Below are 25,601 nucleotides of genomic sequence, written 5' to 3'. Positions count from 1 at the left end.
TACCACTGCAGCGCTGAATCAAACAAGTTCACTCGTAATGAATTACGTATTTCATAAATAATATTTCTTTAGTAGCGATCTCACTTGTAAAAGATGCTGTAATAAGAAGGATATTATGACTAATCTGTATTAGCCTAATGGACCGTTTCATTTCATCTCAAAGCGACAATTTAACAAGCAAATTTCCTTGTTTTCCCGCAATTCATTCGTTAATTCTTCCTTCCTTCCACTTATACCCTAATATTGATTCCATCTTCTGCTCTTCCAATCATTGGGAATTTTGAATCAAGTTAATGTAGCGTATTGAATGAAATTCCTTAAGTTAAATTAAATTTTAAAATAAGATTAAGGGCAGTCAAGTTTGGGTGCTGATCTTCCAAAAGGGAAAATCGTTAAAATATTGTTAACTTCTATTCGGTAATTTTAAAGAAATTCACGATTTGAATTTGTTACTGGATTAATAAATAAAACAGACAAAAATACATCGCAATTGTATACTTTGTATCGGGCACTACGTTTAAAAAAGCGTGTGATGTGTTTTTCAAAATAAATAAAGTAAAATACGTATATAAATATATAATAAATTCCATCATGCAGAGAGTTGTATATTAGTTTATAAATTTTCAGGTAGCAAGTGTGAATCCCTAATGGATAATGTAACCTGTGTATTTACGTGTGGGTATGTGTGTGTGTGTGTGTGTGTGTATTTGTATGGGTGTATGGGTGTTTATGTGTGTATGTATATGTAAGTGTGTGTTTATGTGTGTGTGTGTGTGTGTGTGCGTTCGTATGTGTGAGTGTGTGTGGGTGTATGTGTATGTGTGTGTGTGTGTGTGTGTGTGTGTGTGTGTTTATGTGTGTTTGTACGCGTGGGTGTATGATGTGTAATATTTTGTTTATGAAAGCTTATAATAAATTACTCATTTTAACCTGATGCATCGTTACAACATTTAGTTTTACAACTGAAAATAAATGTGAACAATATGTTAACGGGTGTTAAAAAAAAACGGAATTAGATTGGAATTCGTTTAAGAGGTCATTTAAGCGAGGATAAAAATAACGAAATTCTGTAGAATAAATATAACGCCAAAGTTGACAATATAAAAAGAAACACAAATATCAAAAGAGAATTCACCTCTATAAGATTTTTGTCACGAAAGCCTACATTGTTAGTAAAATGTTTTATCATACCGGAAGTTTTGAACGGACGTAAATGGTTGAAGGAGGAAATGCATTTCAATAAATTGTAGTCGCCACCGTAACCCGAAGTAAGGGTTGTTTCAACCCTCGAGATACGGTTCAATTCAAATAAATTTTCGATAGGCTTTTACCCATTTCCTCTTCAGCTGTATCGTATTTAATAAACCAGATTCAAGGTCTGTGTATTTTTGTGCCATCCATCTAACCAAGTTATCGTAAAAATAGATACATTTTGATTTGGAGTTGAAGTATTTAATGAAAATACCAAATAAATGAGAACTGAAATATTACAAAACTTCAAACGAACAAAAAAATCATTTTTAATAAATGTTTTACTTAGTAAATACCATTTTTTCTTAAAATCTGCTGTGACACGTGTTTAGATGCATTCCGTATCATTTTAAAACACCGTATGTGAAAGTAATTCTAAATTTTAGAGTTGGGTCCTTGGGACGTTAAGGCTGAAGAGGGGGGTAGGAGCTGTTTTTTTATTTTTATTTTTTTATAATTTTTTTTTTATATTTCTTATCAGTGGGAACATAGAATAATAGAATAGTGGCATTTACTAAGTAAAACATTAATTTAAAATGGATAGATTTTACACACCACAAAGTGACTGTCTAATCAATTAATGAAAAAAAATGCTGTAATTATTTTAATTTCATGTAAAATCAAATCACTCAAATACTGTGATCAAAATGACAAGCGTAAACATGTAGTACTTTTACTTTTTAGATAGGATCCATTCATATGTTAGTTTTATTGATTGATTTGGCAGTTACTTTGTACATAGTTATCAATATCTAGATATTTTACGTTAAACTTTTACAACATTTTGAGTGTGTCCAAATACTTGTTCACAAAATCTGGATTATCTCCAATTACAGGAGTTATTTTCATATTATTTTTTGACATCTCATCAAAGATGAAGAAGAATATGGAAGTCTGGGCATTTACGGGGCTTACGACCGTCATAGTCATAACTTTTACGTGGAAAATACCACTTCTTATATGAAATTTAAGTTTTGTACTGATATTTCTTGGTGGAACTGCATTTTATAACATAAAATAACAACAATATAGTTTTTTTCTTGTGTAGAATTTTGTCTTGTCCTGCTTTTAATGTGAAACATTCTGACGATGTCGGTTACGACGACACCCGATCGCTGTCAAATAAAATTCATTTGAAAAAACTATATATTTGTTATTTTATTATACTAATTAATATTACCATTGCATTATAACGATATTTGATAATGATGTTGAATGGATAGAAGCATGTGTCACACTTGAATTCAATAAATAGCGTTAAATACTGCTACTTATTAAAATTGATCAACCTATCAATTTTCCTCGATATACACCCAATTGAAATTAAATTTAAATAAATCAAAGTATTTATTAAAAAGCTTGACACTGGCTAGGTGTCCGTCAGAGCATTATCGATGGAGATAAGATTTGTGTTGTCTGAATGTTTCTATTTACATAATATAAAACGTTTTCAAATATTCTAATTATGGACATGTTGAGCGAATGGATAACAAGAGAATGACTTAGATGACTATTTGTGGCGAATGTGAGCTGGAAAACAAAACGAGGACGGCCACAAAAGACTTGGCAGGATCAGATCAATCAGAACCTTAAATCTGGTGGTGTCAAGAGTCTGCGTAATCGAAGGGCATGTATGACTAGATGTATGGATGTGAAGGAGGCGAGAAGTGTATGTCAGGACAGAAGAGTGTGGCGTTCCATCCTTTCTGCCTACCCCTGCGGCGAAATGGCGTGATGGTAGTAGTAGTAGTAAATATTCAAAGAAACTTAGTTGACAATTTGTGCAAGTACTTTATTATTAATATCTATAATGGCTCTTTGGAGACATATTTGTTGATTAAAATTGAATTTAGTATAATCACGAGAAGATCAAAAATCTAATAACTAAACTTTCTTGAGTTTTCATTAGATTAATCGACCATGTTGGTTCACCTTGAGTTTCAGTTTGATGAAAATTAAATTTAAATTGAAAGTAATGTAATCTTAAACTAATTAATAACGAGGTCCACCAATTTGTCGATGTTCTCGAATTGAATTTTGGGTTAGTTAATAATGTATAATTTGGTGGCCAGCAAAGTTTCTTAAATGACATGATTCGAAGTAATTGCAAGAATTCTTGGCCAACTTGTTTGACAAGTCTGCCAGTCAGTGACGAATTATTCGGGCGTTTTAAGAAACTGATTTTACGAAACTGCGCAAGAATTTTTCTTCATTAAAATGTTTATTCTAATTTTTAATTAAATTTAAAATATTATAAATAAGATCTAAAATAATTTTCGCTTTATTTTAAAAATTTACAAATTAACTTTTTAATTATTTTTTTTTTATTAAAAACCATTCAAATAGTTGTTTTTTGTTGATTGGAAAATATTGTGTAAAGCTTTAAACTAAACAATGTTCAGACCTGTTTTATAAAAATAGGATATACATACACATATATATATATATATATATATATATATATATATATATATATATATATATATATATATATATATATATATATATATATATATATATATATATATATATATATATATATATATATATATATATATATATATATATATATATATATATATATATATATATATATATATATATATATATATATATATATATATATATATATATACTAATTATAATTATTTTTTACTATATTTAATGTTACACTCATATTTGTTTCCTCAACATGTTATGAAATGTGAGCGCAGAATACAAAACTAATAAAAACATATCTTTTTTTGTACCTATTTTAGAGGGATAAGTAAGAATTCTTGTTGTTTTTATGTACGCAACTATCTTGTTATCTTTTAACAGAAAAACTATAATTTATATATGTATATATAATATCAATACTTGAATGTAAATATTTATACAAAATTGATGAATTCCTGTAAATACATCCCTATGTTTTCAATAATTTAATGATAAAATATTGGTTTTAAACGTGCAAATATGTTTTCAAAAAGTTTCATGATTCACAATTCATGACTGAAATTCATTTATTAAATAAACATAATTATTTAAATTTAATGAATTATAATTTGTTTAAAATAAACAATAACGGTCATATTAAAGGTTGGATAGTGAAATGCATTATTAGTACAAATATTTGACGTTTTTAAATACATGAGATTATTTAGATGGAAAGTATACGTCAGTATGATCATTTTAAGAACATCTTCGTCTGTGTTGAGATACTTAAATAAAATATTGATTCAAAATCCTTCATATGTATGGTAGGTATATATATATATATATATATATATATATATATATATATATATATATATATATATATATATATATATATATATATACCTACCATACATATGAAGGATTTTGAATCAATATTTTATTTAAGTATCTCAACACAGACGAAGATGTTCTTAAAATGATCATACTGACGTATACTTTCCATCTAAATAATCTCATGTATTTAAAAACGTCAAATATTTGTACTAATAATGCATTTCACTATCCAACCTTTAATATGACCGTTATTGTTTATTTTAAACAAATTATAATTCATTAAATTTAAATAATTATGTTTATTTAATAAATGAATTTCAGTCATGAATTGTGAATCATGAAACTTTTTGAAAACATATTTGCACGTTTAAAACCAATATTTTATCATTAAATTATTGAAAACATAGGGATGTATTTACAGGAATTCATCAATTTTGTATAAATATTTACATTCAAGTATTGATATTATATATACATATATAAATTATAGTTTTTCTGTTAAAAGATAACAAGATAGTTGCGTACATAAAAACAACAAGAATTCTTACTTATCCCTCTAAAATAGGTACAAAAAAAGATATGTTTTTATTAGTTTTGTATTCTGCGCTCACATTTCATAACATGTTGAAGAAACAAATATGAGTGTAACATTAAATATAGTAAAAAATAATTGATGATTTTTAGAATATTTTTGTAGAGAACTCGGTGTTGTAAGTTTAACGCATTTCTGTTTAATTCAATTGAAAATACAAAATACCTCTCAATAACGTACGAAATATTAAGAAACATGGTTAGTATATCACCTTTTGCACATCATTTTATAATTATAAATTTTAGTTAATGAGTTGTTTTTCCCTCTCCCTTTTTCCCTAAACTTGCTTTTTCATTTGCCATCCTTATTATCATCAATTTGTAATTTATGTTTTTTTTTATGTTCATGCAATATCTACCCTCTGATTGCTAACTGCTATATATGGTAACAAACATTTTGACCAATACCACTAGTCTGTTTTTGATTGGTTGGAAGTTTTTTTTATCTTTTAGCAATCAGCATGTCATTGTACTAGATTATTTTTTGTTCATGAAGCTTTAATAAATTAATTATTTCATAAAAATAATAATTTTAATAAATCTGGATAATTTCAATAGCGCTTTTTTCGTAAAATACTACCTCTAGGGCGCTTCAAAGTATTTTAGCATTTGGTCATATTTTTACTCGTTCCAACAAATAACGAAACACTCCGGATTTTTTTAAATAACTTTATTTATTACTAAATCACAATTCGAACAAGTAAAAAAGGATAACTTGAATGTTCTTTGCTCAAACCTTGTGGCATATTTTATAAATTATATAAAATAAATAAAAGTCAAAATTTTTTAACCGTTTTTTTTAATTATTTTTTCCAACTGGTATTAACAAGCCAATGATAAATTCGTTCTACGTTTTTATTCGATCAGCTAAATTCGTATTTTTTTTCATAATTATTCTAAAATGATCAAAAATCATATTTAAAACCGTTACCATAACTTATATAATTATTAAAAACATTATAAAAATTCACTCAATTTAAATTCATTTTGTCATTAAAAAAACATATAAAATCATTGTTTTAAACTACTGCCTGGTTGTGCATGCAACATAGAATTTTGTCTAGCCTCCCACCAGTGTGATGATGTCGGTAACGACAAAACCGGGTCAATGGTAAAATAAAACATGTGTTGGAAATACGAAAGAAGTTGTTTTGTTATTACATTTTTTTTATTTATAATTTTTTATATATATTATTCCTCGAAATGGCGGATAATTTATAGGACTCTATTTAAATTAATATTTTACATATTATTTAAATTTTCAAATCAAATACTTATTTTAAGTTTTAAAGTGGAATAAAAAGGGTAAACAATTGTCAATAATGTTATTTTTATGTGTTTTCAATTATAAAAAAAATAGGCTCGAAATATCAATGTTTGATTTTAATATTTAATTTATAAAGCAAAACATTTTACATTTTTTAAGGTAACCTCTGATGTGTGATCAGAAGTCAAAAATTGTAAATCAATCTACAACTCACTTTCATAATCTAGTTTGAAATTGTCCGGCCAAAAGTCGAATAACTACGTTAGTTCATTAATGACAAACTGACATCAATCTTCCACCCTTCACAAATTACAAGTTGATTTAATTAAACTTATCTAGTTAGCCAGAGTAGGTATCAATTAACGTTTACCCCCAACTATCAACAGGGATGACGCCATTCAGATAATCTGATTTATTACATATGTGTTTGTGTATAGTTTTAGTACATACCATCTTACTCGGTGTTAAACCAATGTACTCTATAAGTATAAATATACCCGAATAAGTATGAAATACAATTTAAATAACAAAAAATACTCTTTAAAAACGTGTAAGCAAGTATTTAACTAACAACATTTTGAATGTGTCCAAGTACTTGTTCACAAATCTGGATTATCTCCAATTTTTGGAGTCATTTTTTATATTATAAAAAGTCAAAATCTCACCAAATGATATCTCTAGTGACGACCGTCAAAAGCTGGTTTAAGTGATCACTTTACACACGTGTATTATTCACCAATTCTACCCATTATTGAAACCACACTACTCAAATTCTTGGAAGTTCTATATGTATCAACCAATTTCGAAACTTTGTTCTTGAATCACTGCATGTCAAAAAATTATATGAAAAATAATTCCTATAATTGGGGATAATCCAGATTTGTGATCAAGTATTTGGACACACTCAAAACTTTTAAATGATGAAAACAAGAAAAACAATAGAGGTAGAATCAGGCAAGGAGTTGAGAGGGAGGGGTAGTGAAACCAAGAACGACTGAAATGATTATGATATTTTGAATTCAAATAATATGTTAAATAGTTATGTTTTGGCATTTTTTTAAAGACATAACAAATTATTTTCTACATATTTTACGTCAAAAGGTAATTCAATCTTCTGTCCTGTATTTTTTTTTAAAATATTACAATAAAGAAATACAAGATAACATTTTTCAAAAGATTATTTTATGTCTTCATATAAAAATAGCCACGAGGGTTGTAAATGCGAGTGAACTCAATAATAATGGAAAATGATATTTCGTACTCATATTATCTTTTGTCTTTTGTTACCACACTCTATTATATTTCCACCAAATACTTACAGGATGTATTGTATTCCCAAAACATGGTATTCCTTTGTACAGGGGATCCTTATTCCTTTTAACATTTTGGTAGCAAATGATGCTGGTAGGTATAACAAAGTTACATTCAAACAATACTATTTTCGTGCGAATTTAAAGATTTCCGGCGATTTCAGCGTAATGGGTCGTTATTACGTATTTAAGTTCGCTCAAAACGCATTAAGGGAATTAATTATATAAACATCAAATTAAATAATTCCACCGTTTTCAATGCTTGATTACTTTATTTGTCATTAGGGGTTACGACCTTTACAATTTTAATTAGATGAAAGAGCTTATTAAGGACCCAAACTGTGATTATTAAAGCGTTATCTTCTCTTAGGCGTTACGTAAAGCAGAATTTTTTTTATTTCATTTTAAGTGTGTCCAAATACGTTCACAAAACTGGGTTTCTACATTAAGGAGTTATTTTTCACTTTTATCATATCCACAAAGATAGAGAAGAATATAGAAGTCTGGGCAACTACAGAGCTTACGATCGATATCGCTCACTTCTTTCAAGAACGTCATAAATAAAAAAAACTTGGTTTTTCAGGAGAACGTTTTTAAAGTTTAAAAATATAATACAATGTATTAAAAATAAATATCAAGCCACTTATTGAACTTTTTACTGTGCAACAGATCTTTTAAGGTAAAACCTGAAGGTTTTTTCTCCATTTAAAAAATATTTAGTATATTTAAAAAAAAATTAAACAATACATTTTCTTCAAAATGCAAAAGCAACACTTTCTGCACTGTAGCGGGTAAATATTAAGTTAAAAATATGGCGCTTTTGCTGGGATATAGTACATTTTCTGGGCATTCCGAAAACATGCACAACTGAAAATTGCCGATTTTTTATTTATGACGTTCTTGAAAGGAGTGGACGATATGTTCACTAATTCTACCCAGGATTTACAATCACACTACTCAAATTCTTGGAAGTTCCATACATGGTTCAATTTTGAAACAAAGTGCTTGAATCACTAGAATTTCACTAGAGGCATCTATTGGTGAGATGAAAGAAGCTTTTTTATTGATAAGAATTTCTTTCATTTGAATTTGAGGTCCGAATCCTAGATTATAATCACATACATGAGATCGCTAGAAAATATCATTTTCATTTTATTATTTTAGCTTATAATTTGACCAGCCAATTTATTTACAACATTTTGATCGTGTCCAAATACATGTTTTCAAATAAATGCCTAGACTTCCATATTCTTCTTCATTTATGTTGAGATGGTACTAATAATAACAAAATTGGAGATCCATAATCCAGATATGTGAACAAGTATTGGGATACACTCAAAATGTTGTAGCTAATACCTTTATGTATGAAGTCGGTAAGAATTTTTTTTTTGCTTAATTTTATCTCGGAAAAAGTGGTACCTTCGCGCGAATAATATAACGCTGGATTAATTTAAAACCAACAATTTGAGTGTGTCCAAATACTTGTTCACAAAATCTGGATCATCTCCAATTGTGGGAGTTATTTTCTTTTTTTTTTGACATTTCATCAAAGATGAAGTAGAATATGGAGGTCTGGGCATTTACGGGGCTGACGACTCGAATATAAGAGTTTTTGCTTTATAAAAAGTTTCTTTACATCTTAACAATAGATGTCTCTAGTGAAGTTTGAAGAACAAGGTTTCTAAATTGGTTTATATATAGAACTTCCAGGAATTTGAGTAGTGTGGTTGTCAATAATGGGTAGAATTAGTGAATGTGACACGTGTGTAAAGTGATCACTCAAACCAGCCTATGACGGTCGTCAGCCCCGTAAATGCCCAGACTTCCATATTCTACTTCATCTTTGTCGAGATGTCAATTTTTTTTAATTTAAAACCCATTACTCTACGTACAAATTCCAGCACTCTTACCACACGACCACAAGTCAGCACATTAATATTCAGTCAGCCAAATAATTTGACTTCTTCCCCTGCCCTCTCCCTTCCGCTCGCACCCCCTACCCTACCACTATGAGGGAATGTTAGTAGTTAGGGAATTTGTGGATATTTATGGGACTGCTGGGTATGATATTATTATGGTAACACAGTTGCGTAATACGCCTGTCATTTGCGAGATAATGAGATACACACATACACATAGTTCAATAGACACGTTTACGAGTGTGTGAATATTATGGCTCTTCGTCCTTAAACTGAAATCGTGTTTTTTTTTGGTTCCATGCTCACTTTTTGGATATTCAAAACCATCTATGAAATTATTTTTTATCATATTTTGTATATTAATTATATAATAATAAAACCCTTATCCGCACTCCAATGGTGCAAAGGGCACTGTGTCATATTAACGCAGTGTTATCTTGATCGTTTACACATGAAGGAAAGGTGATCAGCCCTCCGCTTTGGTACCAGTCCATGGTAATATTGAATAAATATTACAGTGAAAAAATCACTTATATTTATTTTACTCCCCTTGGGAATCGAACCCGGGACCTCCAGAACGGTAGCCAAGCGTACTGACCATTACACTACGGAGTATATTTTGTATATTAAAAGCATTGATAACAATGTGATATGGTAACAAAGCGCTCTCTTTATCATTCATCGTTCATTTTGTCAATTTTATCGTTCATTTTATCAAGGGTTGAACATGTGAAATGAATGAGTAAGAAAATAATGGTAAAACAAATTAAGCGAATGTAGTTGAAAAAAGAAGCAGAGGAAGTCTGAGAAAAAACTTGGCATTATCAAGTATATCTAATTCTTTAAATTGATCAGGTTAAGAGTCTAAATAATCGGCGGGTATGTGTGGGAGATGCATTAATGTGGAAGAGGCGAAAGAAGTTTGCAAAGACACAGTGGTGTGGCGTTTTATTCTCTCTGTCTACCAATGCGGAGAAGTGGTGTGATGGTTAGTTAGTTTAAATGTATATTTATTTGTTATTATTTACTAGAGAAGTTCCATTATTAGTGACTTTTTACTCGAATATTTATTTATATACTACCCTAGACTAGTACCTGAACCGCAGGATTAATTACCATGCCTTCATGTAAAAAAACGATTAAGATAACACTGTGTCAAAACAATGTCGTGCCATTGAAATGACTGGGCTAGGATAAGTATTAAAAGAAGAAGGATTGGAAAAAAATATTAAATTACGTATTGCCTTGTCGAAATAAACACATTAATATTTTTTTCTGGATTCACACTTTTGTTTATTAATGTAATTGAATTTTAGTATTATGTAGAAAAATATTTTTTATAATGTAACAACATTGTAAATTTTATCCACCTCCGTAGAGTAGTAGTCAGCGCGTTTGGCTACCAGGTAAGTCAAAATAAATATGTGTGATTGTCCCTCTCATATTTATTTAATATCAGTATCAGTACCCTGGACTGGTACAAGAAGCGTAGAACTTGATCACCTTGCCTTCAATAGTACGGTAGTCAATCATGGGTAGAATTGGTGAATGTTACACGTGTGTAAAGTGATACACTTAAACAAGTCTATGATGGTCGTAAGCCTAGTAAATGTCCAGTTTTCATTATTCTTCTTCATTTATGTTGAGATCGTGCAATTAACGATCAATATAAATACTGCGTCGTTACGATACAGTGCCCTATGCACCATTGGGTGCAGATAACGGTTAGGAGTAGAAAAAATAAACGACACAACATTCAAATAAACCTTTTTTGGGAAAAATAAATACAATTTTAATAATCAACCATCGAAACAATATTGAACTTTTATTTTTATTTTGTTAGTTCAATATCAATTATTTTCCGTACTTTTAAAAATGCTTGTAGAAAAGCATTTCCGGGTGAATTTGACCCCGTGTAACATTTAAATAAAGATTAGCGATCTAAAGATGGCGTTGTTTCGGGCTTGTTGTAATGTACCAAGGGAAAAACTGTCGCTTGAAAGTTTTCCCGCTTTTTACGGGCAAATTTGGCGCACTCGTGTGGGAATCTAGATTGGCAGCGCCTGGCAACACCGCGATACGGGGGAATCACCGGCACTGGTAACTTGGCAACACCGGACCCTAAGCCGAGGATTGGCTCAGACAATTGGCAGATATTCAAAGCATTAATCACTGGCGTCACCTCGATACAGAATTTCCCAGGCACGACTGGACTCTATCAGTATACGAAAACAACAGGAATATACAAAGGGGACATTGTCCTAAATAAATTAACAATATTTTTTTCTTGAATGTTTTCTGCAGATACTTTGTGTCACATTTTATAAACTTTATGAAATTAAACAACTTTGAGTATTTTAAGTTTTTAAATGTTTTAGAATTTAATAAACCCTGACGATGGAAAGCTTCTTGTAGTTAAAGTGTACTTATGACAAAAAAGTGGTTAAAAAAAATTGTTTAATTTTATAAGATTTAACAATATACTGAATATGAGTACATATGCATAATAGATATTTTATCATACACCAAAAAGGAATGTTTTTTAACGAAAATAAAATGGATTAATGGACACTTCTTCTTCATCATCTAACCCTTGCCAGCACCTAATGGTGCATAGGGTACTGCATCGTATTGAAGCAGGGTTATCTTGATCAATACTTACATGAAGGCAAGGTGATCTCCTGCGCTTCAGGGACAAGTCTAGGGTAAAATGAAATAAATATTATAATGTACAATCACTTAAATTTATTTTTAACACCCCCTGGGAATCGAACCCGGGATCCTCCGGCACGGTGGATAAACACACTAACCATAACACTACAGAGGCAGACAAAAAAATGGACACTTTGTTAATATTTACAACACTTTGAGTGTGTATAAATACTTATTCACAAATCTGGATAGTATCCAATTAAGAGATATTTTTGAAATATATTTTTTTCATATTCTTTTCATCTATGATGATATATCCATTCATTCACATATTGTTGTCCATAAGGGAATTGCACACAAAATAATGTATAACCTCAAGTGCTGTAGAAAAGGTTTGTTATTTTCTTTTACAGCTCTTTTTAAGGTTCATGATAAGTTTACACCGCGCAACATTAATGTTGTAAGAGTATTGTATTATCTCACATGAACCTTTGTTTAAAAATGCTGTACATGCTTACAGTAAACATTTTTCACAGATTAATAATGAAATTCATAATGTTTTTTTGACAATCTCTTACAAATGGATTTGTTATTTCATATGTTGTGATCTTTATTTTGGTAATAACGGAATCTGAATATTTGTTTGTGTATTTTTTACAGGATTTGAAATATCACGAGTAGACCGCGTCCTTGAATTGGATATCTCTGGTAAGTGGTAGAATTACACATTATCCTTAGTAATCGCAAATAAATAGTGAAAATTAATTGGACTTTATTATATTGGTCAAGTGGCAGAAACATCAAATTTTAATAAAACCGATTTTATTAATTTATTAATTTACTTCCTAATTACATAATAAGGAAGTGAATGAATGAATTAAAAATTAATTTCGCTCTCAATTATTTACATATGATGGTAGTAACACGTTACGATGCGAGCATTCGTAGTCAGTACAGCGAGCCGAGCGCTCCATCCATAGTTTTGGATGCTCGCTGATGCTCGCCGCGAGCGATGTTACGACGCGACGTCACGTTACGACAAAATGCTTCGGTCAGTCCCTAACTTTAAGAGGCGTTTATAAACATGATAATTTTTTTTTTGAAGTATGAAAATTACTGTGAAAACCCCAAATTTGTGAAAAAGGACACACCAAAAATGTTCTTTATTTTCTCATACGATAGCTTTTAACTTTTATTAGTGTTCAATTTATTGCTGATGTATTTGTATTTGAAATCATAATAAACTCCCTTTATATTTCAATTTTTTCCATAATTTTTGTAATATTAAACTTATAAAAAAAACGCATTCGTGATATTGTTAACGTGTTAATAGAGAGTATAATTTGTCAAAAATAAAGTTTTGACAATATCGCACGACACGTGAGAAATTTTCCTTCAATTACGGCTTGTGTCGTGTTTTTCACTACACCTGTATAATTCTGACGAAGACGAACTGAAAACGCCAATTAAACTACAAAGAGCCATTTCACGCAGCTAGTTTCGCGCCTGCAACAAGCGCAAATTCCCCGCGAGGGCGTCCTGGCACGTCACCATCCTAGGGCGCTACCTAGTTACCAGTTCCCGGCAGCCAGATACCTCCCTGCAGCCGGCAATTAGCGGTGCTAAACTTTTCTAATCTAAACCTTCGGATTCCGCAGGAGCTGGTGTGAGCTCCGAACTTTTAACAGACTGCGAGAACTTTCTGATTTATAGGTGGCGGTAAGTCAAACTTCATGAAACACGGGGAACGGCGGATGGTCGCGTATTTAAAACGGACGTTCGTTTCTTGTCACGTTCGAATTGTATCGAAGGAATATTGGCGATCTTTAAGTGTGTACTATCAAAATATGCAAATTCTGTACGCAGCCCGCTTTTTTTCTCACTTATTTTCTAGGATATACATAGATTTTATATATTTTAAAGAATATTGAATAAAATAAAATAAATAATTAACCTCCTTACCTATCAGTAACACTTTTCTTTTCAAAACCATGTAGTTAGTTATTTAAACGATAAACTTATTTTTTTAAAGAAAAAAAAAAAATTTTGTAAAAAAAATTGTTTTGGGCTATTCCGCCTTTAAAAAAATATTATAAAAATTATAAAAATAAACAAATAAAACTTCTCAGATCACGGATTTGAATGCATATAGGTTTTATTCTTTTAAAATTTGTACAACTATAAAACTTATTTTTATGTATTAATTTTATGAAACAGAAAAGCCATACTTGAGTTGAGCGAACTAAAAGTCATAATTTTTTGAAAACTCAACAAAGATTAAGAAGAATATGGAAGTCTGGGTATTTACAGGGCTTAAAATATGTAAAGAAAACCCACAAAAGAATTTCGAATTCGTATGGGAATTCTCTTTCTATACCTTACATCAGTTTAAATGTTTCTTCATTGCTCTATTTAAAACTATAATCATTACTGAGTTTTTGTATTCAGGCAATATAAAAAAGCTCATGTTTGGTAATACGGTGTTAAAATAAATTCAAGTTTTGCAAATATGTAATTAAGTTTAATCATTTAATGTTGAGAATTAAGTTATTTTTCAAGCTAGATATAGCCTTGGATTGAAAAACTGAACTAGATAGGGCAGGAGATTCAGATAAATAGAAACAGGATTTAATTTATTCCCGGTCGGGAAGAGAAATGGTACCAGGGGGTCAGAATCTAAACGGATTAGGGTGGGCTACTTGAACACTTGCTCGGATGCATAAATTCAAACTCGCTTCAATGTGGAGATCACGCTTCGGCGATGATCTACAGAAGTTACATGAGACGAGTTAAATACATATGGTAGTTAGAACTTAATATAATTTATCTATGGCTTAAAGTGAATTTTGTTACAATATTTATTTTTATCTATTCTTCTCTTTTGGAAACGAAAGTTTATTATTTGAGTACAAGACGCTATTTTATGAAGAAAAAATAAGTTCCATGTATTATTTTTTGACACCTTATCAAAGATGAAGAAGAATATGGAAGTCTGGGCATTTACGAGACTGACGACCGTCATAGGCTGGTTTATGTGATCAGTTTATACACGTGTAATATTCATCAATTCTTCCCATTATTGATAACCACACTACTCAAATTTTTGGAAGTTCTATATACAACCAATTTTGAAACATTATTCTTGAAACACTAGAATTTCACTAGGGACATCTATTGGTGACATGAAAAGAAGCTTTTATATTCTTCTTCATCTTTGATGAGATGTCAAAAAATAATATGAAAATAACTCCTGTAAATGGTGATAATCCAGATTTTGTGAACAAGTATTTGGACACACTCAAAATGTAAGTTCCATTTATGCTACATAGTAATCAGAATCAACCTTAGTAAATCAATAGTATTAAGGAAATTTTATTACAATATTTGTATTTATCTATTCTTCCTTTTAGTCTTTTGTTTTTAATGAAAAAGTGTTTTTTTTTTAAAGACGCTATTTTAAGAACTTAAATGTCACTTTAGTTCAAATACTTTCTACTATATCTTATATGTACCTATTACGGATGAGTTTTATTTAAATCCAGGTAACATTTTACGTAATTGATTTTTTCCTTAAAACACCGCTTTTGCATAGAAACAAATAAGTTTTCTTCGAAGTAATGTTTTTAAAAGATTAGTTATTGAAAGGTAAAGAGTTAAAACAAAAAAAAAAACAAAAAAAAAAATTTTTTGTAAATATTCTAAAAAACAAAAAATAAATTCATTATACACAAGAAAACAAGCATGGGTGGGAACAGACATGTGACCCCTCCGGAGGTCTCCGGTGGAATAAATTCTGTGCTTGTAAATATCCCCTTAATATATACGTCATCCGTACTCAATACGAAAGACTTAACAATAACCAATATTGAACAACCCTCAAACTTTAATCACAAAAAGGTTTAAGCTTGGTACATTCAAGTTCATAAAAAAGCACTGCTTCGCTACTTCTAACAGAGGAAGGTAAATGAAAAACTTTTTCTTCACCGCGTATTTAAATACCACTAGATACAGCTTTTCAATATAATCTTTTTTACTCTCTTTTCCTGTACCGAAGATTTTAAATAAAAACCTTTCGATTTATTGTATAAATATATGTACCATTTGGCGAGAAAAAATATTTGAAGAAGCAGATATTTATGAATATATGTGTTTATTTATTATGGGGGTTCAAAATAGTTGATACCTCATTTCATCTACAAAACAAATTTTATAAATAATTTTTCAAATGTTTCTTTTTCTAACGCATTGTCTGCATTCAATGATCGTGTAAAAACAATGTTTTTTTGATTATGAAATACATTAATAGTTCTGCGCTTCGGGTACCATTTCAGGGTTATTTTAAATAAATATAAAAGTGCCAGATCACTTCGTCTATTGTAACCCCATTGGGAATCGAAACCGTGACCTCCAGTTTGGCAGCCAAACGGAGGTCACGGTCTTCTAAATTACCGAGATGGCTAATATTTCTACAAATCAATTCATTTGAACTGCTGAATAAAGTTCTTCATAGAATCTTTAATCTTTGTACTCCATGCACCTTTGCATATTAAGGACGTTAGGATTTTTGTACTGATTCATATATTTATATAATAAGTTCTGAATTATATTGGGACCTGAGCCCTTATGGGTTAATTTGCATATTTCTTCATTCTTGTTCAAAATTAAAATATTTCAAAAAGCATCATGTGGGAGTCAATTTGATGGATGGTTTCTTTTATCATTTTTCGAATATAACAATTTCCTGGTATTCGGATTGATTGACGTTTGTTAGTGGTTTTGGCATAATGTTTTGTTCGTATTGAGTTGATTCATTGTAGGCATAGATGATAATACAAATTTTAAAATTGTATTTAGCTCTTATTACAAATAAATAAATTGTAGTTAGAGTTTAAATAATGTGAAATAATTCATATTATTTTATCATTTTCATTTTCAAACACAGTGTTTGAAAATTATGTGAAATGCATCGAAACACATGTGATAATAGATTTTAGAAAAAGTGATATTTATCAAGTATAAAACTTAATTTAAAAATGGATAAATATTACTTAAAATTGACTGCTGAACGAATTAAGTAAAAAAAAAGGAATATATTTTTTGGTTTTGATATGTCGCTTACTCCTTTCAAGAACGTCATATATCAAAAATCGTCCATTTTCAGTTGTGCATGTTTTCGGAATGCCCAGAAAATGTACTATATCGTAGCAAAATCGGTATATTTTTAACTTAATATTTACTCGTTACAGGGCAGAAAGGGTTGTTATTGAATTTTGAAGAAAAGGTATGGTTTAATTATTTTTTTTTAATTAACTAAGTATTTTCCAAATGAAGAAAAACCTTCAGGTTTTATCCAAAAAGATCTGTTGCATAGTAAAAAGTTCAATAAGTGGCTTGATATTTTTTTTTAATACATTGTAATATATTTTTAAACTTTAAAAACGTTCTCCTGAAACGTCAAGTTTTTTGGTTTATAACGTTCTTGAAAGGAGTGAGCGATGTGTCAAAACTTTACATGTGACAAATCATATTATCTGTTGACGCGAAAACAACACCACATATGATTTTTTTATACAAAACGTTTGGTACTACATATAATAATTATGAAAAATAATCAAATTTTAAACAGAGTTTATTAGATTTATAAATATATCATTCTAGAAATTTTAGTTTCATTGTTTCAATGATGCGGAATGCATCAAAACAGCGTCACAATAGGTTTAAAGAAAAATCGGTACTTACCAAGTAAACTAAGTAAACTAAAATTTAAAATTTATATATACAGCTATTAATGAAAATATGAAGAAGATTTTTTGTTGTTGTTTCTATTTATTTTTATTTAGTTATGAAAGCTGAATTTCAAAAATTTCAACCTTATTATAAGAACAATTACTTGATCCTTGATGTATATCATAAATTTTGAGTGATGAAATACATAATTTGTATGGGCAAGGAAATTTATATTGGAGACGGATTAACGAATTTCTAATAGGATATAATGATGTTTCCTCGAGTTTCGTGAAATGAATTTTTAATATAGCATCAAGAAAGCTGAGATATTTTATGAACTTCATCAAAAACAATATCGTTGTAAGATGTATAGCAAAACAAAGGAAGGTGTTTAATTTTTATTGAAAAAAAGATGGTATGAGAAATTTGGTCTGGGCATTTACGGGGCTTGCGACCGTCATAAGCTGGTTTACCTTATTACTATACACACGTGTAATATTTACCAATTCTACCCATGATCGACAACCACACTAATCCAATTCATGGAACTTCTAAATATATTTAAATTTCGTTCAAATTCGAAACACAGTGCTTGAATTCACTAGAAACATCTATGATGAGATAAGAAACACTTTGAATTAATTACACTGCGTAAAGTAATCACTTTAACCAGCCCATGACGGTCGTAAGCCCTGTAAAAGTCCAGAAATTCATATTTTTTTCATTTATGTTGAGATGTCAAAAAATTATTTTAAAAAATATTCCCAATGGGATAAAATCCAGATTTGTGAACAAGTATTTTCAGACACACTCAAAATTTTGTAAATTAATTTTACTCGTTTTACACAAAAAAAAATATGAAGAAATTCACTTAGATAAGTGGAAACGTAATTTATTAAAGGAAAAAGATTTCTTAGTTACATTAAAAAATAATGAATGACTCTTAAAAGTACGTAAACGTGTGTTATAGCATTGAACTAATGTGATTTAATATGGCCGATACAAAGCATTTGGGACTCTGCAAAACCATTTCAAATCGTTCAAATATTACCCAATTTATTACTCTCCCAAAGTTAACGACATCTTTTTAGCAATAACCAATATATCAAATTGATTTCGTTATATGAATGAGAATCAATGAAACCTTTTTATGCCTCTCGGACTACTATTGCTTTGTAGTATTCCATTTTATTAAGAATCCGTATATGCCTCGTTTCCTTTTGAACAAGCATAAATAATTCAATAATAATCCCAAATATTTTTGACATTTCTTACGATTGTCAAACAATTTTTTAGACATATATCGTGCATCAAAAACAGTAAAAGAAATAAAATAAAAAAGATGTTTGAAACAACATTTTTTATTCATCTGGTATTTATTTTGTTGAACATCATATATTTATTTTTATTTTTACGTGTTAAATATACACGTAAAAAAATCATATTCTTTTTACATGATGGAAAGATTGAAATAGAAATAGAAAGGAGAGTGAATGCTGGGAACAGAGTAAATGGTGCACTGAAATCAGATTTGGCAAATAAAAACCTTTCCCGAAAGTTAAACTAGCAGTTCACAACAGTCCTGGTTCCAACCCTAATGAATTGAAACATGGAGTTGGCAAAATAAAGATGAAAGAAGACTGATTGCAGTAGAAATGCGATATTTTTTAATAATGTGCGACAGAACGATGTTATGATAGATGTTCGAATAGTGATATAAAGAGAAATAAGAAAGAAATCTGTTCAGAAAGGTAGAAAAATAATAAATCAAGAAAATTAATATTTTTTATGTATTACGTTTTATAGATACTGATTATGATGAGTTAGATTATAATTTAAATAGGACCAAATAAATCGAAGAGGAAAGATATAGAAATTTAAAAATCGGCTTGCTTGTATGCGAAAATTGATCCACATGGCAATACTGAATTGTTTCGCAATTCTTTCTTTCTACCTTTGCGAGAAAGCGGCATCACTTTTGAACATCTTAGTTTATCTTTTTTGCAAATTCTACATTAAAATCTTCATTATTTTTAATGGAAAATAACTTAAACTACCCAACGAAGCCTTATCTTTTCCTTGTCGTGGTAATGCAACACTAGAGTTAAGCCACCCTTCCGCCGAGGGAAGTGAAGGCTTTACCGTCTACAGCCCTTACGATGTAGGCAGCTTTGTAAACAAATTGGTCCCCCCAAGCTAAGATTTCAGGGAGATAAATACTTAATACTTACAGACCAAAAGCCTCCAGAGTTGATCGGGAATCCTCAAAATAATGACAGTGTCAACAACCCTCTTTGTGCGACAAGCTTTTGTTAAATTTTCAACTTTCATATGAAAAGCTTATGAATAAAAAAATCGATAATATTTAAGGAAAAAATAGAATAAGATCTTACGTACAAGTTAATGCAGTAAAACTTACAGGCTGAGTAGTATATAGAGAATATATTAACTAAGCCATCATCATACAATTTTCTGGAGAAATATTATGAGGGTGCGATTTGTAACCATTAAAAACATAATGAATGAATCTATTTCAACAAATATATTTTCAAAAATCATTAGTGGCTAATTAGAAGACGTGAAAGCGGAACAATTTAATAAGCTTTTTTTCAAATAAATTGTTCCACAATTCGGTTTTTAAAATCGAATAATATATGTTTGATTTTTTTATTTACAACGCGTTCATGTGACTCTAGCTACGGTGTATGCAACACCGCTTATTATGGCCCTACTTAGGCTTCAACGTTTTAAAAGTTTTATAGCCTACACCTACTTATGTGAGGATTAACTCTTTATGTTTAAGTGACTTGAATATCATGTAATTCATGAGTAAAAATTTTAGGCAAAAACACTTGCTATCTCGGTAAAGGAATGAATTAAAATAATTCAATGATTCTAAGTTAGCAATGAAGTTACTGAGATGTACGATTATGGTTCTTTGAAAAGACTTATAAGTTTACCTAGGATATGAGTTAAGGATCATTTTGATCTGATTGATCTATAATTTGCTCGCGTATTTGCACATCAAAAAGTAAGCGGAAAAAAATCCATACCGATAAATTTATGAAACAGTAACCGTTTAACCACATGCACATCTCTCATTTCAATATTTACATTTTGTAAACAAGTGCATGATTATTTATTGATTCGATATTAACTTTGTGGAATGACATGATTATTTTGATTAAATTTAACACTTGAATAATCCACTGAATTGAGTTTTATTTTTATTTACGACTAGTTTCAAAAACGACAGTTGTTTTCATCTTCTGGTACAAATTAAAACTTGTAGTAGTTTTAATTTGTACCAGAAGATGAAAACAATTGTAGTTTTCGAAACTAGTCGTAAATAAAAATAAAACTCAATTCATTGGATTATTCAAGTGTTTAATCAAAAATCATTATGCTGGAAAAAATTGTGTCATTTTAAATGAAAAAAAAAATTATCTGTGTAGTATACATAAGAAAATAGAGGAAAACTCGGCAAGATTATGTATTTCAAATACTTGAAAGACGTCAGTTCTATGGGGAGATGATTCATTTATATGATACAAGAGAAGAATGTTTTCCAAGACAGAGTGGTGTTGCTTTCTATTCTCTCTGAAGACCCCAGCGGGGAGGCAGCTTAATACGTACTTAGATTAACCAAAGTCTTGTTTGATTTTTATTTAATTCAACATAAATTATAAAGTATATTCTGAGTTTAAAATAGCATACGTTGTGAGCCGGATCAAGGGACAAGGTAAATAAATTTCATGCATGAATAAGTAACATAGCTAAATCTAAAAATACCGTATTCTAAAATAGGGTTCCCAATTTGTTTCACCACCCAGTTCCCAAGATTAAGAAAGTATTATATGTAATATAGGGGAGATCAGATGAAAAAATGCCCCAAAATGTGTTGCCAATCATTCGGTCCATTGAGAGGCTAGGTGAGGTGACATATAAGAAATGAAAATCATAAGGCAATTTGTCTTAATTCTAACGTCATAAATCTTTCTTCCGAGGTAAAAATACTAGACAAGCATATTTCAGAAAAACTACTAGTAAAGTGTTTTATTTCAAAAGGAAGAAAAGAATATACTTTTATGTATTTATATGTATATATATACATATATATATATATATATATATATATATATATATATATATATATATATATATATATATATATATATATATATATATATATATATATATATATATAAATATATTTATATATATATTTATACATATATATATCTATATATATATATATATATATATATATATATATATATATATATATATATATATATATATATATATATATATATATATATATAAATATATTTATATATATATTTATACATATATATATCTATATATATATATATATATATATATATATATATATATATATATATATATATATATATATATATAAATATATATTATATATATATATATATATATATATATATATATATATATATATATATATATATATATATATATATATATATATATATATATATATATATATATAGATATATATATGTATAAATATATATATAAATATATTTATATATATATATATATATATATATATATATATATATATATATATATATATATATATATATATATATATATATATATATATATAGATATATATATGTTTAAATATATATATAAATATATTTATATATATATATATATATATATATATATATATATATATATATATATATATATATATATATTAATATCTGATTTTACAGAATTAAATTCGCCACAGGTTTGGTTAGTAAAAAGAAGGATTTAAGTGGAAAAATATTTCAAAATGACCAGTAATGCTTAAGATTCAGAAAATTTACCTTTTACAGGCATACCGTTTTTGGTGCAAATTTACTATGACACGTTTTTTGATGCATTCCGCATCATATTCAAAAACCGCATATTTTCAAAAATGGATACATACCACAAAGTAACTGCTGACTTGATGAACCAAATTTCTTTTCACAAAAGAAGAATTGATATATTAAAGTAACTATTTTCTGAAAACATGCTAGACGAAATATGGATACATATATAAAATTCACATATTAAAAATTCACTGAAAAAACAACATAAGTTAATTTTCTAGGTACATCATAGCATTTAATAGTAAAGGGTAGTGTAATAAATTTTAATATAATGATGAAAAACTTACCGTGAAGTCCTAGTACGGATATATGGTGTAGCAGCAAAGCAACCCCCATTAGTGTGGGGAGACAAAGCAAAGGTTGGCGATGACTTGATAATCTAACTGGTATTGCCATTATTAACCCTTTTTCGTATTTCAGTTCACTTAGTTTCAGAATTCAGTCTCCGCTTTGAATTTTGCGGTCAGCTTTATCGTGACATTCATTTGTATAAAGGTCAAACTTTGTTGGGGGTCAACGGCAGAATGTTAGTTTAGGACACGTTCAAGTGTTTTTAATACGAGATCGGGACACATTTTATACGCGTTAGTCATTATTTTTTTTAAACTGCTTTTTTTACTGAAATAATGTTATATCACTTAAATTTTTTTTCAAATTTATGGATCTTTGGTTTTACAAAAAAACACTTGTTTTAAAAAATGTCATGTTTTGAAAAATCATAAAAATTATACAATGTAATTTCTACGTTAATTGTGGATTTCTACTAACACTCTAATGAGCTCACTACTCTATACGATAATATAAATAGGTGCAATGTTTGAGTATTTTAAAGTATAAAAAAAAAAAATTCACTATTTTTTGTATTTCAATTATATTAAAATGATACAAAAAACAATAACTTGTTATTTCAGATAGAAATCATTTTTAAAACTCTAATTTTTAAATTATTTTTTTGACATCTCATCAAAGATGAAGAAGAATATGGAAGTCTGGGCATTTACGGGGCTGACGACCGTCATAGGCTGGTTTAAGTGATCACTTTACACACGTGTAACATTCACCAATTCTACCCATTATTGACAACCACACTACTCAAATTCTTGGAAGTTCTATATATATGAACCAATTTAGAAACCTTGTTCTTGAATCACTAGATCTTCACTAGAGGCATCTATTGGTGAGATGTAAAGAAGCTTTTTATTAAGCAGAAACTCTTATAATAGTATGTGAGATCCGAATCCTGGATTATAATCACACACATGAGAAACGCCAGAAAATACCATTTTCATTTTTATTATTAAGCTTATAATTTGACCAGATAATTTATTTACAACATTTTGAGTGTGTCCAAATACTTGTTCACAAATCTGGATTATCTCCAATTACAGGAGCTATTTTCTCAATTACAGGAGTCATCTTTGATGAGATGTCAAAAAAATATTTAGAAAATAACTCCTGTAATTGGAGATAATCCAGATTTTGTTAACAAGTATTTGGACACACTCAAAATGTTGTCTAATTTTTATGTAATTTCACCATTTTATTATTTCTTTGTTTATTTACAAATTTATATTACAATGCGAAAAATCCAGATTTAATATATAAGGCACCGATTAGGTTAAAATTATGAAACTTTAACATTAAACAAAAACAGAAAAACTCTTTCACAAGTAGGTTAAACATAACAAGCGGTATTTCATAAGCCTAAGAGAGATTTCATATTCTCTTGAATGTAAGTAATTTGGTGTGTCAGTCATTCATAGAATAGTGAAAATTGCACGGGAATAAAATTGATAAATTTAACCAGTCTTTAATTATTCGTAAGTCTTGTAAATACCCAAACTTTCATTTTTTCATATCGCTCACTCCTTTCAACAACGTCACATTTTTCAAAATCTCGATTTTTCAGGAGATCGTTTTTAAAGTTAAAAAATATAATAAAACGTATTTATAATAAATATCAAGCAACTTATTGAACTTTTTACTGTGCAACAGATCTTTTAGGTAAAACCTGAAGGTTTTTTCTCCAATTGAAAAATATTTAGGTTATAAAAAAATAATAAAACAATACCTTTTCTTCAAAATGCAAGAACAACACTTTCTGTCCTGTAGCGGGTAAATATAAAGTTAAAAATATGCCGCTTTTGCTGAAACATGGTACATTTTCTGAGCATTCCGAATATATGCACAACTGAAAATTTACGATTTTTCATACAATGACGTTGTTGAAAGGAGTGAGCAATATGTGTAGAGATGTTAAAATGTTTAGAAAATAAAATATTTCCCAGCAATTAAAATATTGTGTTTGTTTCAATCCAATTTCTTCGACCCTCGTGAATAATATAAAGTCGACATAAGAATGGGGAAAAAAACTTTTATTGTTTGAGTTATTGGGATCATTAGAAACCTTGCCCTCGGGATTTCTCGTGTAGTTACAGGAATGGATTAAAGCGGGAACCAGGGAGTATTTTTAACAATCCAGGAAGAATAAAACAACTCATGGAGAGCTGTAATAAAAGAAATGCAAAATCGTTTCCTCCACTCGGAAGGTTTCTTACGATACTCGAGAGGAGAAGGAATTTGAAATGGCATTCAAAATTTGGGGAAGGAATATATATTCTTTAATTTTTATTACTTATTTTAAAAAAAAAAATAACCCTAACCGACTATCATTTTCTGGTATATTTTTTTTGTACAATTTTTAATGCAGAACTCCTTTTTT

At 29.1% G+C, this 25,601-nt stretch overlaps 1 protein-coding gene across 1 annotated transcript in view; it reads right to left on the bottom strand.

The window, feature by feature from the left end:
• The window catches only part of LOC148312427 (lachesin-like), a 95,431-nt gene extending 71,927 nt beyond the window's left edge, over positions 1 to 23,504 (bottom strand). The window contains exon 1 of the mRNA XM_088277332.1: positions 23,167 to 23,504. Coding sequence (XP_088133458.1) covers positions 23,167 to 23,275 — 109 coding nt within the window. The 5' untranslated portion in view covers positions 23,276 to 23,504. The remainder of the gene's footprint in view (positions 1 to 23,166) is intronic.
• Between the last annotated feature and the right edge of the window lie 2,097 nt (positions 23,505 to 25,601).

Source organism: Brachycentrus maculatus, unplaced genomic scaffold (assembly GCF_059751285.1).
Source record: "Brachycentrus maculatus isolate JH-2025_06_01 unplaced genomic scaffold, ASM5975128v1 h1tg000041l, whole genome shotgun sequence".
NCBI lineage: Eukaryota > Metazoa > Arthropoda > Insecta > Trichoptera > Brachycentridae > Brachycentrus > Brachycentrus maculatus.
This window is presented reverse-complemented; position numbering and strand designations above follow the sequence as displayed.